General features: G+C 43.2%; 2 protein-coding genes across 6 annotated transcripts in view; both read right to left on the minus strand.

Annotated features, from left to right (window-relative positions):
* The window catches only part of cds1 (CDP-diacylglycerol synthase (phosphatidate cytidylyltransferase) 1), a 32220-nt gene extending 30468 nt beyond the window's left edge, over positions 1-1752 (minus strand). Inside the window, exon 1 of the mRNA XM_085476408.1 lies at positions 1432-1752. Within this exon, the coding sequence (XP_085332534.1) occupies positions 1432-1500 (69 nt within the window). The 5' untranslated portion in view covers positions 1501-1752. The remainder of the gene's footprint in view (positions 1-1431) is intronic.
* Positions 1753-2559: 807 nt separating this feature from the next.
* wdfy3 (WD repeat and FYVE domain containing 3) overlaps positions 2560-15750 on the minus strand; it is a 123532-nt gene continuing 110341 nt past the window's right edge. For all 5 annotated transcript variants that reach the window (XM_085476414.1, XM_085476415.1, XM_085476412.1 and 2 more), the window contains 13 exons: positions 15616-15707; positions 15315-15527; positions 14960-15101; positions 14634-14788; positions 12852-13010; positions 12247-12426; positions 11974-12156; positions 11563-11656; positions 11295-11438; positions 9852-10079; positions 9580-9691; positions 9181-9378; positions 2560-8489 (listed from right to left, as the gene is read on the minus strand). In XM_085476414.1, coding sequence (XP_085332540.1) covers positions 8369-8489; positions 9181-9378; positions 9580-9691; positions 9852-10079; positions 11295-11438; positions 11563-11656; positions 11974-12156; positions 12247-12426; positions 12852-13010; positions 14634-14788; positions 14960-15101; positions 15315-15527; positions 15616-15707 — 2021 coding nt within the window. In that variant the 3' untranslated portion in view covers positions 2560-8368. The remainder of the gene's footprint in view (positions 8490-9180; positions 9379-9579; positions 9692-9851; positions 10080-11294; positions 11439-11562; positions 11657-11973; positions 12157-12246; positions 12427-12851; positions 13011-14633; positions 14789-14959; positions 15102-15314; positions 15528-15615; positions 15708-15750) is intronic.

Below are 15750 nucleotides of genomic sequence, written 5' to 3' on the forward strand. Positions count from 1 at the left end.
AGTCTCAAAATGAAGAGAAAACAGCTCAAGTTTTTGTGCTAAAACAGAATTTCTCATCATTTATTAAACATATAGAGGAAAAAAAGAAAGGGGGGGTTAAGAAAAAAAAACTTAAACTGTTTTGGTCCGTTATCTGGTCATTTTCTCTTTTCACAGGAGTACATGTGTTACGAAAGGCAAAAAATCTAATATAACAAATAACTTCACATTTCAGGCATGCTAAGGTAAAAAGAACCTCAGGAAACACCAAGAAATTCTCCATTCATAATAAACAAAGATAAATATTTAAAAGAGTTGATCCTTGACTAAAATGTGCACACACTGGCACTGATGAAGCATAAACACAGTCCTTGACTGACTCTCTTTTTCTGATATTGGATATCCTGCAAGCTGTGACGGCACGCTTTCTGAAAGAGGCAAGTTGTTGTAAAGCAGACACCTCATTCTGCACTGCTCCTCTGTTTCAGCTGGGATGAAACTCTTCTGCAGCTCCGTTCACATCCTGGACTACCTGTGCAACATGAAAGGGCTGCAGCTAAGGTCTCAAGATACAAGCAAGGACAAGGACACTAAAAAAAGTCAGGAGGACTGAGAAGAGAGAGCAATGATCTGCAAAACCACTGCACCTGAAATTGATTCACAACCGCTTGGTCTTCCTAACTGCACTGATATCTCTGAAGTTTGAACGGCTGTGTGTTACAGTGTAAGTGCTGCCTTAATTTTGAGCAGATCAGAATTATTTTTAAAGATTAATTTCACATTGTCCTCAAATTCTAATTCATTCTACTTTAAGGGATTTGGGGCAGAAGCAAACTACTTGGTAGTAAAGCCACAAACCAAGTGAGTGAGGACACCTCAGGTAGGATGATCAATAATGGAGAAATCTATTTTTCTATTACTCTACAGTATAGTTTATATAACAGGATTTTTTTTTTATCAGTGGAGCCATCACATCACATGATGAATATAAACAAGCTGAACGTCAAATCACTGCAAAACAATCTTTAAAATCACTCGTGTTGAGTAGCAAAGTAAACTGAAGCTTAAAGGCCCTCCGATCTCTGCGTGTTTGTTTACTGTAATGTAATTATCCAAATCCAATTTTCAGCCTGCAGGAGTGACATTGATGAGTCTGTGTCACGGTGACACTGTGAAATTGTCCCGCTGACAGCCACTGAAAAGGACGAGGAGCTCACACCGAAAAGGCAAACGGTGGTTTCAAAGCACGGAGCCGTTTCCGTGACCGTGTCTCGGTTGTTTCGGGATTACCGGACAGCAGCCAAGCGGCTAACTAACTAGCTTATGTAGCTCCCCTGCTAACCTGACAACCCGGCCGGCCCGGCTCAGCCTCCGACAACCTGCCGGACTCGTTTCCAGGGCGAGGTCTCGCACGGATAATGGTGTCTTTTCACGTTCTCAGGTGCACCTTACCTTGTCGCTGATATTATCGGCGCTGTCAGGGTCTGCTCCGCCTCCGCCTCGCTTCCTCAGCTCCGTCATATTTCTCTCGTTTCTCCGCCGGGACGTGAATGTGTCACATAAGCCGACTCCGAGGGGAGGGAGGGAGAGTGGGAGACAATCCGCTCTTCGTGTTCGGGTTTTTTCAGCCGGTCTGATTTCTCGATGCCGGTCGAGAAGGTCAGCTTCCCTGAAAGTCAGCCAGTGCTGCTGCACAGCCCCACAGACACTACCGACTCCACTGCGTGTGTTTGTTTATGACCGCAATCCCTATTCTCCTCCTACCGCCGACAAGCTCACGGAACAAGGACAGACAACTTTCTGTAGGGACTTTCAAAATAAAAGGTCTACTTAAAATGTAATTTTCTTGATTTACGCCTGTTAAGATGTTTGCTTTGGAAATTTAAGCCCTTTAATGGTTTGACGCAGAGTCCTGTTGGTCGGCGTGTGCAGACTTCCTAAAAGACGCTCAAGTTTTGCTCAATAAAGGTTAAAGCATATAAAAACATATCCAAACATCCTAATGTTGTAGATTTTCGTTTTTTTAATCCTATATATCCATTTTCTTCCATTCATTCAATTAAGAGTTGGGCTGGAGCTGCTGACTGTCACAGGTAGAAAGGTTACCGGTCTGTCACAGGGCTAACACAGAGAGAAATCATTTACACTCACATTTACACCTACAGTCAGTTTAAAGTCACATTACCCTACAAGCTCTCTTTCCCTCCTTGGAGTTTATGTTTGTGATCCTCAAGCTCGGTTCCTCTACTAGCAGGGGTTTGATGATTCTGCACAGTTCCCACTCTTCTGTGCAGAGAAGTTCTGGAATCTGCTGGAGCCACTGCAGCTCCTAATGCTGCTGTAAACACCGGGACCACTTTAGACTTTATCTTCCACATCTGCTCCTTAAGCCCCTGGTCCTTCTCTTCCTTTCTTGTGCCTCTTCTTCCAGATATTTTTGTATTTTTCTTTGGACTTTCGGTCTTCTGTTATGTCAACATGAGTTCACCCAACACAGATCTGCCCAAACTGTTGTTTTTATACTGGATCTATTTCTAGTCAAAGATCCTCATTTTTTAACTTCAGAGCTCACTTTAGAAGCACAGATCAAAAAGATTGTCCAAAACTCTTTTTTTTTCTTTAATGAAATTAAATATCATATTTACAGTCAACTTGAGCACTCAAAGCACTCCATGGATTATATAGAATTACCTGCAGAAACCTATGGAAACTTTATGGGTGTTCAAGAAAAAGATAAGCAGACTCCAAAGTAAACCAAGCCTACACCCTGCATTTCATGTTTACCCCTGGAGAAATCCTAGTAGTACAAATATTAGCTGAAGTCAAACCTCGGAGAAGTATAAAAACCCTCACACAAAGCCTGTAGGTGACGCTCATTTAAAGTCGAGCCTTTATTTTGAAGTAAAAGCACCGAGACTTCCGTTGTGCGTTTGTCTGCCTTTACACAGGTCTGCTGCGGTGCCGCACGCTCTCTCTCTCTCTCTCTCTCTCTCTCTCAGTCAGTCCATAACGGGCTGACCAGCTCTGCCACATGCTGCGGTAATCTACGACCAGTGAGCACCGGGGTCCTCACTTAGACACACCCCTGCCTGCACTATTTTTGTGGAGACCCCCGCTGGTGTTATTTCCTCTGCTCAGTTCACTAAATGCACTCGGCACAACTTAAAACAAATATTTAAACACAAATCCCTTTTTTTAAAAAGTAATTTTAAAGTGCTGTTGGTTCGCTAAAAGAAACATTTTTTTCCGCCAATCACCGATTTCAGTAAAATAAAGCTCAGCACCGCAGTCAGTCCTGTTTAGTCTCGTTGTTATCCCGAACAAATCAAGTTAGTTTCACTCCCTCAGTCCCACTCAGGTCACCGTTTTAGCACCAGATCACAACAGCACGTTTACTTTCTATATTTTAACATGTATAAAAACTCTAATGCTCTTCTCAATCCTTTAATCACAATTCTTATCATCACAAGCAGAAAATTACGTAATTAAGAGATGCCATTAATTTATTTTTGCTCTACTGATGTTTTATTTGTTGAACTTGAAGCTTCATCAGCAGCTTAATTTTGAAAATGAATTTCTTTTAAATTATTTACAAGATATGGGCCAAGATCATGATTCAAAATGGGCCAGAAGAGGGAAAAAAGGCAATAGTGAGTACATTTAAAACCATATGGCTGTTTAATTACTTCAGATTCTTAACAGGAATAACAATAACCATTAGCAAAGTCAAATAATCTGATCACATTGAATCATTTATTTTTTATTATTTCACTGTTACTTTGACCTTATTTATTCTTTCCTTTATTCTAGGTGCTATTTATCAAGTTTAGGAGAGTGCAGTATAGCAATACAAGACTCAACTGACAGTCACGTAGACTTAATAAAGCTCTGCATCAAAGCTTCTGAGTGCCGCCTCTGCTGACAAATGTGACCAAATTGCAAAGACTAAAAGTCATCTAGTCGCAAGTCTAGTTCATATGTATTTTTTCTACCAACTTAGTTTTAGTTCTTAGTTTATGAGCAGCACTTGGCAACAGCGGGAAGGAAGAACTCCTCTTTTCCAGAACAGGAAAAGACCTCACCAAGAGGAAATGAACATAGCTCAGGCAGGCACTGCTGTTTGCTGTTCCTGGGGACTGAGAAGAGAAAAGAGAAGCATGGGGCGACCTTTGACATCAGACCGGACAAAACACAAATTAAAGGAGAGTAAACAGAACTGGAAAAAACACGGCAGCACATAAACACAGCACGAGTGAAAGGCTGGGAGTAAAGACATGCACTCAGTGTATCATGGGAATTTTTTTCAGTTTCTCCTGTCCAGGATTTGGCTCACACTGGCTCTCTAAGGCTACGTTCACACTGCAGGCGAAAGCGCATCAGATCCGACTTTTTTGACCCTATGCGACCCATATCCGGTCATGGTGTGACAGTGTGAACGGCACAAATCCGGTATTTTCAAATCTGATCTGGGTCACTTTGGTATGTGGTGCTGAATCCGATACATATCTGATGTTTTAGAAAGCGACTGCTGTTTGAACGGTCATGTCGCATTAAATCCGCCTTTTACATCACTGACACAAGACAGACGCCAATTATCCGCGCCGGAGAAGACATCGTGAACGCTTCCTGGCCATCCAGCGTAGATGTTAGTGAAAGTGTTGGGAAGACAACGTTGGAGAAACGTGAACATTTTATTTGTACTGTATAATCTGCAGATTCTGACAGAAATCTGCAACTATCCTTTGAAACACCGCTCCTCTAAAACAGCAATAAGGGTCATTATTAGGCCAAATGTAAAAAACAAAATAACTTTATAACTTAAAGCAAAATTGGGAAACATAAAGTCTGAAACAAGTCTTTATATTAAGGCCATCAGTCAAACAATACGGTTTGGTCTGGGTCTAAACAGAGTGCGTTGTGTGTGACGTCTTCTTTTGCGCATGCGGCCGCTTTGAGCGTTCACACTAGAGCGCGTTTGCTGTCACTTTTTATTTGTAGTGTGAACGAGCAGACAAAAAAAATTGGATTTGATCAAAAAATCGGAATTGAGCTTTAAGACCTGCAGTGTGAACGTAGCCTAATACATGACCATATTAGGCATATCCTCTCCCTCTGACATCACACAGAACCAAAAGTAGAAAAAGAAAAACCTGACTGATCTGTCTAACCTCTGTGAAAGTAGCGTGTCATGGATGCGTAGGGTCATTAAATCTTTTAAATGTTAAGAAGCTCAGACGTTGCTGTAACTTAGAAACGAAGCAAATGCCTTTGGTGGGAAACAGCAATTTTTTATTGAAATGAAATGAAAAAGAATAAGTACCAGATCTATTGCATTATTGTAACATTTTGGGACGGGGAGGTTACTCTACTGTGGGTTTTTTCTCTCGTAGGATGTAGTGAACACAAATATACAAGGAACATTCAGCTATTACAGATTGCACACCAGATACTGTAGTAACGCAGTCTAATACAAGACCACCAAAATAATCCAGATTTCTCCTTTTTTTTTTTCCTTTCTTTTTTTGCTTTCGATTAATCCTTAATTATTTTTTCCCCCATAAAGAGTACAAAAGTCCACCCAGAGTCGGGGTCATGATCTGCGGCTTTGTACACAAACCTGTCGCTCGGTATGACCGGTCAAACAATGCCTCAAAGAAAAACAAAAAAAGAATAAATCCAGCAAAAAAGAGAGATAATCTAATGCCAAACATGTACAATGCACTGACACAGAAAGTCAGCTGTGTTAATAGACATGCAACAAGTAACAAAACTTGCTGAAATCACAATAATTATATATAAAAGAAAATCTAAACCCAGTTATAATTGCATAAATACTTTGTACAGTTCATTTATCCGCTGTGAAATGCACCTTTCAGTTAAAACGAAAATCTGCATTCGATAAAAACTTGACTGTTTTTTTCCTCTTTTTGTACACGTGAAGGTGCAAAAGGAATCCTCGATTGATAGAAGCCGACTCGGCCGTTTCAGCTGGATGGCATGATTGCACGCTAAGTTACAGTACAGAAAGGCAGAATGATATAAAGGAGGACAATAACATGAGTGCATATTATTATTATTATTACAAGGAGCGGTGAGGGTGAACATTAAATGCCTGAAGACTTGTGGGACGTACAAAGAAAGAAAGAAAGCAGCTCTTGAATGCACAGTTTGCCCACAGAACCACAAACCGAGTGAGGGGAGAGGAGATGTGCGGTCTTTAACGCAGAAAGAGCCAAACATGGATTTGTGTTGTCAAAAGATCAAGTTACATTCAACAATATGAAAGCAGATAAAACCTCTGATATCGCTGTCTCAGCGGGGCAGAGAAACATGTTTTTATAGTGTTTGAACTCCTTTGAGTACTTCACATTCTGCCTTTTCAGATGAAATGAAGAATCAAGTCATTTTAATTTCTGGTCTCAAGTAATAAGATAACCGTCGCTGCTCCCTGAGCCTGGTTCTGCTGAAGGTTTCTTCCGGTAAAAGGGAGTTTTTCCTTTCCACTTTCGCCAAGTTCTTGCTCACAGGGAGTCACATCTGATTGTTGGGGTTCTTTGGTCACTGTTAAAGTGACAGTCACTAATCTGATGGCACAAATGACACCCCATAGGTTTGAGTTTGTCCCGTGTTATGTTAGTGCAACAATCCAAGTCCTTTTACATTTAAACAGTTAAGCTGCAAATGAATTTAGACGTCTGAAAAACATTAAATTAATCAACTCTACAATCAAGTTAGATCAAGTCAAAAGGTTTATTAACGTCAAGAACTGAAGGGCACGAGGTTCATTTTATGCTCTCAGTCTAAAGTGTCACATCAAAATCCACTGCAGGAGCAACAAGGATGGAATATGAAGTCATAGCACTGATATAATGGTAGGAAAAGAAACCTACAGACTCGCTCTCCTGCAGCTTTACCCAACTGTAAAATATGCTAAAGAAAAGCAAAGCAAGAATACTCTGCAAGTCTGTCTGGCCTAGTCTTTACCTTTAAAGACAAAACACGCCAAGATTTATTAAAAGTCCAACGGCCTACGTGACTATTTACACCTCCTCCAACGTCCACATATACTCTGAAACATCTCTTTAAAAAGGTGCTTGGCTGCAGCTCCAGCGAGTGAGGATAACGAGTGTTGAGAGCTGCTGTGATAATGCCACAGGGGAGTAAAAATCCAGCAAATCCTCAATAGAAACCAACACTATAAATAAAAAAACAAAACACAGTTCATGAGGAAGTCCCTTTATAGTGTGCATTCAAGAAGCTGCTTTAAAGCTGTACGGTCAAAAAAGAAAGGACACGATGGACGCTAAATGTGCAGTTACGGGACGCATGTGCGTTACTTTTAACCTTTTTACACAAGATGAACCCGATTTTTTTCTCTCTCTTAATAACAAATTATAATAATGCAGAAGGAACCACAAAATGAAAGGAGTGATATGGTTCTAACAAGAAAGATCAAAGTCAAACTGAACACGATAAAGTTTGTAGTCTTCAGAAAGCAGCAGTAACTAAAATTAAAAAAAATAATCTCCAAATGGGAAAAAAGGACTGAACAGATGACATGTTAAAAATTAAACATCATAACTGACACGAGAAAACAGTTTGGCAATAAAAAAGAGGAAACGACAATCAGAGAGTCAACCTCTCTGTCCGCGTGGCGACGGTTTGACACTCAGAATAAATCACAGGTCTGTAAACAACAAAACGATCGGGAAATTATAAAGAAGTCATTTTGCATAACTAGACCCACTAGTACGGTCAACCCAGAGACATTAATTATGGACATTCATCTCCCTCCCTCCGTGTTACTCTCGCTGTGACTCGTGACGCAGACTACACACAATCGTTTTTCTGTTTTTTTAAAGCCAGGAGTGGTTAGTCACAACGCTATGTTACAGGCATTTCTTTTTACTTCATTGACCTTATCTTTTGTTCTGTGTTTGCTCCTTTTAGAGTTAAAAAGGCCGTGATACCTATTTACACTATCAACAAGTTTTTGTCTTTTATCATCCTGCTGTGAAAGCTGAAGGAGTTTTGCCTGTTTCTCGATCTCTAAGCAAAGATGGTGGATGACTGATTCGTGCGTGCTGCGTTTTTTCCCTCCGCTCCAGGTGAGTGCCGGTGGTAAAAGTGGGGACTGAGTTTCTTTCCATGTTCTTTGTGACCTGTTGTCCTCGTTCACATCCTTTCTCCTTTGCTGAGCTCCGCCGCCGTACTTGAGTCGCTCCCTCCTGCGACACCCTGTCAGTGCGGTACAGTGCACGTGGTTACTGAGGGTTTAAAGGGGAAGGAGTTTCGGGAGATGCAGAGGGAAGTCGGATAGAGGAATGAAATGCTTCCCGGGTCCTCAGGAGGGGCTTGTTTTGGGGCTGGCGGCGGGTGGACGTGGAGCTCAGTTTCTGCAGCCGTCCTCGACGCTTCGCTCATGCTGGAGGTTGTAATAACAGTTCTGACAAACACGCACAGGTGACGAGATCTTCAGCCGTTTGATCTCTGATTGGAAGCGACTGCACCTGTGACACGGGGGGAGATAAGGGGGAATTTCTTTCACAGTGCAGAAGAGAAATGAAGATGATGCTGAGTATTTTAACACATTCACTGACGTGAGCCATGATTTAAACCGTTAGAAACAAACAAACAACCCCAATAATCTTTTTTAAACTCACACAAAATCAGAGAATGAAATATTTTATTTGCATAAGATCTCAGAAACCTCAGAGAGGCCCAGAGACTTGACAGCAACCCCTTGGCAACCTCCAGCGGGTGATTGCTGGAGATAGTGAAACTTGGAAAAAGTGAGCTGCAAAATGCACAGCCTGTTGCTGTGCAATGGTAGCGTGCACAGCAAAAACACACAAAGGACCCCAGATCGAGCCTTGAGGAACACCAGAGCCAAAATCTGACAAGGCTGAGGTAAAAAAAAATGAAGTGCAATAAAAAAAAACACCTGTGTGGGTTAAAGCATGTAAGCACTGTTACTTCCATTAAAACTTCAAGAACTTTAATTAGAATTTATGTACTGGTAGTGTGCTGATACTGGTACCAGAAGAAATGGTAATGGTTAATTTTGCATCTCTGAAACTTACATTGAGTCTGGATATACTTATTTATACCTATAATGGTATTTTGTTCTGACACTTTCTGATATGACAATGACATATAAAAGCATGCTTAGGTGGAAAAACTGCAGAATAATGATCTTACTTCTGGCAGAAGAGCTGTCCGCAGTTCCTACAATGGTGGCGTCGCTCAGTAAGCGAGAAGCGAACCGTGCAGCCGGAGCAGCTGTCCACCACCTCGTCCTTCACCCAGTGGTCTGCTGCCGAACGGCCGGGCTGGTCGCTGACCGACCAGCTAAACACTCTGCCACGGCCGTCACCTACCAGGATTTTACTGTGGTCCCTGGAGAGAGGAAAGCCCAAAGCGGGAGGGAAGAAAGAGAAAAACAAAACAATTTCATATCTTATTTTCAAAAATATTTGCTTGGACTGAATAATATATTTTCAAAACAAGACATTCTTCAGATGTGCCAAAGGAATACGAGCGTTTACAAAAAGAAACTCATTTCCTGTTTGTCGGTTTGGTTCGACCCGGCTCTCTTACTTGGAGATGGCGAGGGAAGTGATCTCGGCTGGGTGAGCGTTGTCCTTGCGATCAAAAGCCGTGTGCATGGTGAGCTTACTCCGGAAGACCAGCTGGCGCTCCCATCTGTAGCCTGTGAACGCACAAAAACAAACACTTAACTAGCAACATTTTAACGTGAGTCATTAGATCAGCAGACTAATCCTATCTATTTGTCGTCTCCCCTTCAATGGCAGAATAATCACTTAGAACATGAAAACACAGCGTGGTTTTTGCAGCTGCTGGACACCCACCTGCCCTGAGCTGGTTATATGTCCGTGCCTCCATGGTGGAGGGATGCAGCGGCTGAGGCACTGAGCCCTGGCCTGAGTGAGCTGGGTGAGCACCTTTAGTTTGGCCCTCAGAGTAATTTACAAACACGAATCCGTCCTTCTCGTCGATGCTGAGGGTGTCTGACCAGCGGTGAGAATCGTCAGAGCCGCTGTCCATCGACCAAGATGCTCCTGCTCGGGCCGACGGACCTTAAGGGTATTAATCAATGGAAAATTAGCAGGAACAATAACTTTTATCAAACTAAGGTTCTTATATTAACAAGTAAAAACAAACATCAGTGTTGGTAATCTACAGCGGTCGTATTATTGCTCTATTTCTATGACCAGAGATTCTGGATTCGATGTTTCAGCCTCACAGCGGAGCCGCTGCTGATCTCACGCTCTTCAGGAAGTGAGCATCAGAGCGCAGCAGCTAATGAGAGCAACGCAGCACATGCTGCTCACCACAGTTCAGCTGACACCGATGATAAGATTTAAGTTTTAGTTTTATGCTCTTGCCTGACAACAGAAACTGAGATATCTTTCAATCTGAATGTCCTCATTGACTGATTTCAGTCTGACTGACATAGACAATGGAGGGCAAAACGCTGCTACGCCTTTAACAATAGTGCGAGCTGTTCACTCCAGTAGCAAACAAGTGAACATGTGTTGTGCTTTGCTTACACGTAAGATAATTTTAGTGTTAGTTCTGGATCTGAATGTGTGCTCATTCAGATTTTAACACAGCTGGTCTGTGCTCAGGGAGGTTTGTTCACCAGCTGGGAGCTGTACTAATCCAGCTTTCATCCTCATCTACAGAGATGTGAAGACTTTTCTCATGTTTTGGGGCCATGCACAGCTGGTCCTTCCATCTAAAAACCAGAATGTTATTAGCACAGTAGCTCATCCAGCTGACGCCCATCAAAATTCACAGGTTATTGTCGGTAAAATGACAATTGTGACCTTGACTTTGAGCACAACGACCCATTAGGTGATCAGTGTGTGTTTGTTGAATGACCTTCTGTAAAATACTGCAGGAAGAGTAGCAATTTTTGCGGACGGACAAATGGATGACAGACAGCTCAGCATCGCAAAAGCTCATTGGTTCTTTGGCTGAAGTGGTGTGTAAAAAAATTGCTCTACACAACCTGTCATCCACCCATTCACACACACATTGACACACTGGTGATGGCAGCTACATTGTAGCCACAGCCCTGGTGCACTGACAGAGGCGAGGCTGCCGGACACTGGCGCCACCAGGCCCTCTGACCACCACCAGTAGGCAACGGGTGAAGTGTCTCGCTCAAGGACACAACGACGAGACTGTCGGGGCTCGAACCGGCAACCTTCCGATTACAAGGCGAACTCCCAACTCTTGAGCGATCGTCACAATCGCCCCATGAACACGAACTTATATCTAAGTACCTCTGGGTCTGTGGACGGTGCTACCCGGCTGGCTGCCTCCACCTGTCGAGGGGTTGCGTGGCGCTCTGGGCTCTTGGCTCAGACTGGGCTCGTCTGCATCCGACTCACTGCTGTCATCATCACCATTGTGACTCTCACCGCCCTCTGTGAGACCAAGATAAGTTTGTACCTTTCTACATTTTTTATAGTGACATGCATTGTGTGATTTGTGTTCTGATGACTCAATCTAGCAGCTCCAATGAGCTCATTTATTTCTATTAGGACTCACCAATCTTCTCGTCAGCGCAGCAGTCAGGCACATCTGGCTCTACAGGCTCAGGAGCAGGTGTTTCTGGTACCTGGAGGAACTCCATTCTCCAAAACTGTGAGATTTAGCACAAGGAATACTTTTATAGAATAGAATAAAATAGAATAGCTCTTTATTGTCATTGTTGCAAAAACAATGAAAGGCAGTTTGGCATCTCTTCATGTGTGTGAAGTACACAATAGTGTAAGTGTTTACACAATAACACAGACAATATTTAATATTTTTAGAGTTAAAAAGTGAAAAAAATGACAAGCGTTCTGTCGTTATAATGCTCGACTGTTACTCATTTTATAACAGCACAGAAAACACGTGTTTGAGTTGTAACAAGCGACTAATAAACTTAAAGAGGGATGTGTATCCACGCGAGCTCACCCTCACAACGCCGTCTGAGTGCCCGGTGACAATGACGTTCTGCGTGTCCCACTCGTTCATCTCCGACACGCAGCAGCAGAGGATCTGCTGGCTGCGGCCAGTGAAGGTGTTGGCGCTGGCGATGGGGCTGCCGTTGATGCTCCACACGTGAATGTAGGTGCCCGCGCAGGACACGATGTCCCCCTGTGCAAACACAAACACACGTCGTGTCGTAAACGATCCAAACTACACCCACAGTTTCTCTGTTCCACGTGTGACGGAGGACAAACTTACCGTCAGCTCATTGATGCACAGAGCCGAGACGGGCGCTCGGTGCCCCCTGAGCTGCGTGACGAAGGAGAGCTTGTTGAGGTCCCAGATGATGCAAGTTCGATCCCGTGAGCCGCTGACGACAATGTGGTACGCCGAAGACGCCGTCAGACACGTCACGGCGTCCGTGTGGCCAAGCAGCGCCTAAGATATCACACGACACGGGAGACGCAATGGCATCAAGAAACTTAAACACCTTAACATGCAGGATTTCCTCGTTTCATTAGTGTGCGGGGAGATTAAAGTCTGCAGATTAACGTTTGTGCTGAATGAACTCAGCAGAAACACGAACCCATCAAACTAATTTCATGGGTCAAACTAATTAAACCCTACAAGGATTAAGCTGTCATTGATGAACTTTGGCAGTCACAGGAGAAACAGTCCACTATCCTTCCTCTGAAGCACACCGTGTTCAGCTTTGACCTAGCCTTCTGATTGGTTGGACCTCGCACAGTTGAGAGTGCTGCCAGGTTTCTATAAATGTTTTCTGCTTTAGGATAATTTAAAGTTTGATGACTGAAGTGCAGCTGCTGCACGAACCTGCACTGCGTCTCTTTGTGTTCATTTACCTGTTTGAGCGTAAGTGACTTTGCCCTCTCCTTTGAGGTTCCCGTCTCCCACACACAGATGGCGGTGCTGGTGCCGCCGGTGATAACCAGCTTTGGGTTTGGACATATGGCACAGAAGATCTGGCCCCACTCTGACAGACACTCGTACACCACCAGCGCCTGAAACAAGATGGAGCATTCAAATCCGTTTGTGGAAAACTGAAAAGATCCACGACAGTAACAGCTTCTGTTCTCGGGACTGTTATCTTCAAGCGTTCCATTCATTGGTTATTCATTCTGATGCATTTAAACAAGAGGCATCAATTGAGTCAGGTGAAGCTGAGTATTTGTAATGATGTAGGCGGCTGTAAGAGAGGAAGGACACCTCCCAATTATCTATCACGACACCGTCTGGGGTCTAGACAAATACTCTTGCAGACACGCAGCAACGAGGCAACAAACTGAGAAAACAGGCAGGAGAAAACCAGCTGCAAACCCCAGCTGGGGTCAGACATGAAAAGGTGCTTCTGAGCATGAGAAAGTGTCACCAAATTAAAATCTAAATCTGTTTCAGCTTGAAGAACGTCTTCTTTCTAGCTGCCAGCAGGAAAACAGAATATATACAGTACAAATCAGATGTAGCTTTAGTGATTTAAAAGCTTCTTTAATGGCTGCAGATCTCATGTAAAATGCATTTTTAGTGAAACACCAGCAGGGGGAAACGGTGCCTTTACTTTTTTCCACGTTTACTAGGAATCCTCAAGGTGAAACGAGTAGCAAACACGTACAGTGGCTCATTTTTAAATTAGGTGAACTTAATCCACAATTACTGAGAAAAGAAGTCGGCAAACACAACATCTGTAAAAGGATGGGGGTCACTAAAAGTATGGGAAAGGGATCTAGGGTGTACAATGGATGAAGATACATGGGATTCTATATTGTCGAACAATGGATTATACATTAGGGAAGCCAGGGGAAAATTTATTCAATACAAAATTCTTAACAGATACTATTATACTCCTTCAAGGCTGTATAGAATGGGGATTGGTAGAGATGACTTGTGTTGGAAATGCCAACAAGCCAAAGGTACTCTGATACATGCCCTCCGGGAATGCCCGCTGGTTTTTCCAGTTTGGAACACTGTACTGAATTATTTGCAGGGGGGGACACTTTGTAACCTACCCAGATCACCTAAATTATGTTTACTAGGAGACAAAGGAGAGGTGCCGCAATTAAGTAAACACCAGTTTAGAGTGTTAAGTACTGCATTGGTAACATGTGCCCGTGTCATTTTGGAACACTGGAAGGACTCTCATATTCCAACGCTTAAAATGTGGAAAGATAGAATGATTGGGAATGTTGCGTGCGAAAAGATGCTGGGAAAAATACATCATGTGACAGAAGCTGCGCTGGAACAGTGGGACAATTTTTGCACCTACATGTCTACCTGACTTGGACATTTGAGTTTAATACAACATATGTTAAAAACTCACTTGTTTTGTTTTGTTTCGTTGTGTTTTTTTTGTTGTTGTTTGTTTGTTTTTTATTTTTATTTATTTATTATTATTATTTTTTTAGTTATTTATTTTGTTTGTTTGTTTTTGTTTGTTTGCTTCTTGCGTTTGGTTGTTGCATCTCTGTATTTGCTGTTATAAAATGCAAAATCTAATAAATACTTGAATTATAAAAAAAAAAAGGATGGGGGTCACTCACACATAGAGACTACATCCTGGAGATAAAAAGGTGTTTGAGTAGTTTAAACCTATGAGGAACTGGCTGTCAGGATAACTTCTCACTACTGACCTTGTCGGAGTCATAGTTAGCCAGGCGGCAGCTGAGATCGGCGTAACCCCAGGCAAAGGTCTTGCTCCAGGTGGGAGGAACCAGAACTTTGTTTTGCTCTACAGCGAGGATGCCCTTGTCAGTGGGCACAATCTGTCCCACAGGGTCTTTCAGCTCTGGAAAACAACGCGCACGCACGAAGAAGTGTGAATTTAAAGGAGTTACACACCTTGTATTCGCAAACAGACCCCACGAAGCTTTGTTTACACAGCAATCAGTAGCGCATGCATCCTGTTTACTGAGCAACACTGTGAGCAATTAATTGACCGCATGATGTGCGTGCGTACCTTTAACTGGTGCAAGAGAAGGTCTGAGATTGTCCAAGTGATGGAAGAAGATCTTGTCGCTGTTGGAGCTCGGAGGAACGCCGGCAACGTCGCCGTTGGCTTTACTGCGTACCCGTTTAGGAGGGTGGGGCTTCTTGAACAGCTGAAACACAAACATCAACGACCAATGATTCGACAGCGAGATTTCAACATCTACTCAAACCCAGTTAAAGGCAAGAAACCAACCGTAGTATACAGCACGTTAAATGAGTCTGTAATGCATCAATGTTTGTAATGTAACAGGAACCAGATCAGGTAAAATAAGAGGATCCACCCTCCTTAGAAAAGGGTTAAAATGAACACGCTTCTGTCTGACCTGTTTGGGGATTTGTCCGAAGTTGTTGATGAAGCCGATGGTGGCCGTCTCTTTGAGCGGGTCGTTGATGTTGTAGATGTCCACCTGACCCTCGTAGAAGAGGTGGTGGAAGACGTTGACCGCCTCCACAGCCGGAGGGCCCTGCTGCTTGTAGCCGAAAATCAGGTCGATCCATTCGTGGAGGTGGGCCGATACGTAGTCGCACTCCAACGCCTGCAGCCGGGACAGAGGACGCGTCGACCGTGAGGGCGGATTCAAAATCACTCAGAGTAAAACCAGCCAAGAAGAGCTGATCTCCTACCTCTCTGTGGACTCTGATGAACTCCCGGGGGTCGCCCTTAGCCCAGGTTGGGAGAATGACGTCACCCAGTTTGGTCCCATTCTGCTTGGCACCTGGTGCATGAAAAGCAAAAGAAAAAGCATTAATAACAAAGCA

This window comes from Copadichromis virginalis, linkage group LG12 (genome assembly GCF_057382275.1).
Source record: "Copadichromis virginalis isolate Kocher_CV1m ecotype Utaka linkage group LG12, C_Virginalis_male_GT1.1, whole genome shotgun sequence".
NCBI lineage: Eukaryota > Metazoa > Chordata > Actinopteri > Cichliformes > Cichlidae > Copadichromis > Copadichromis virginalis.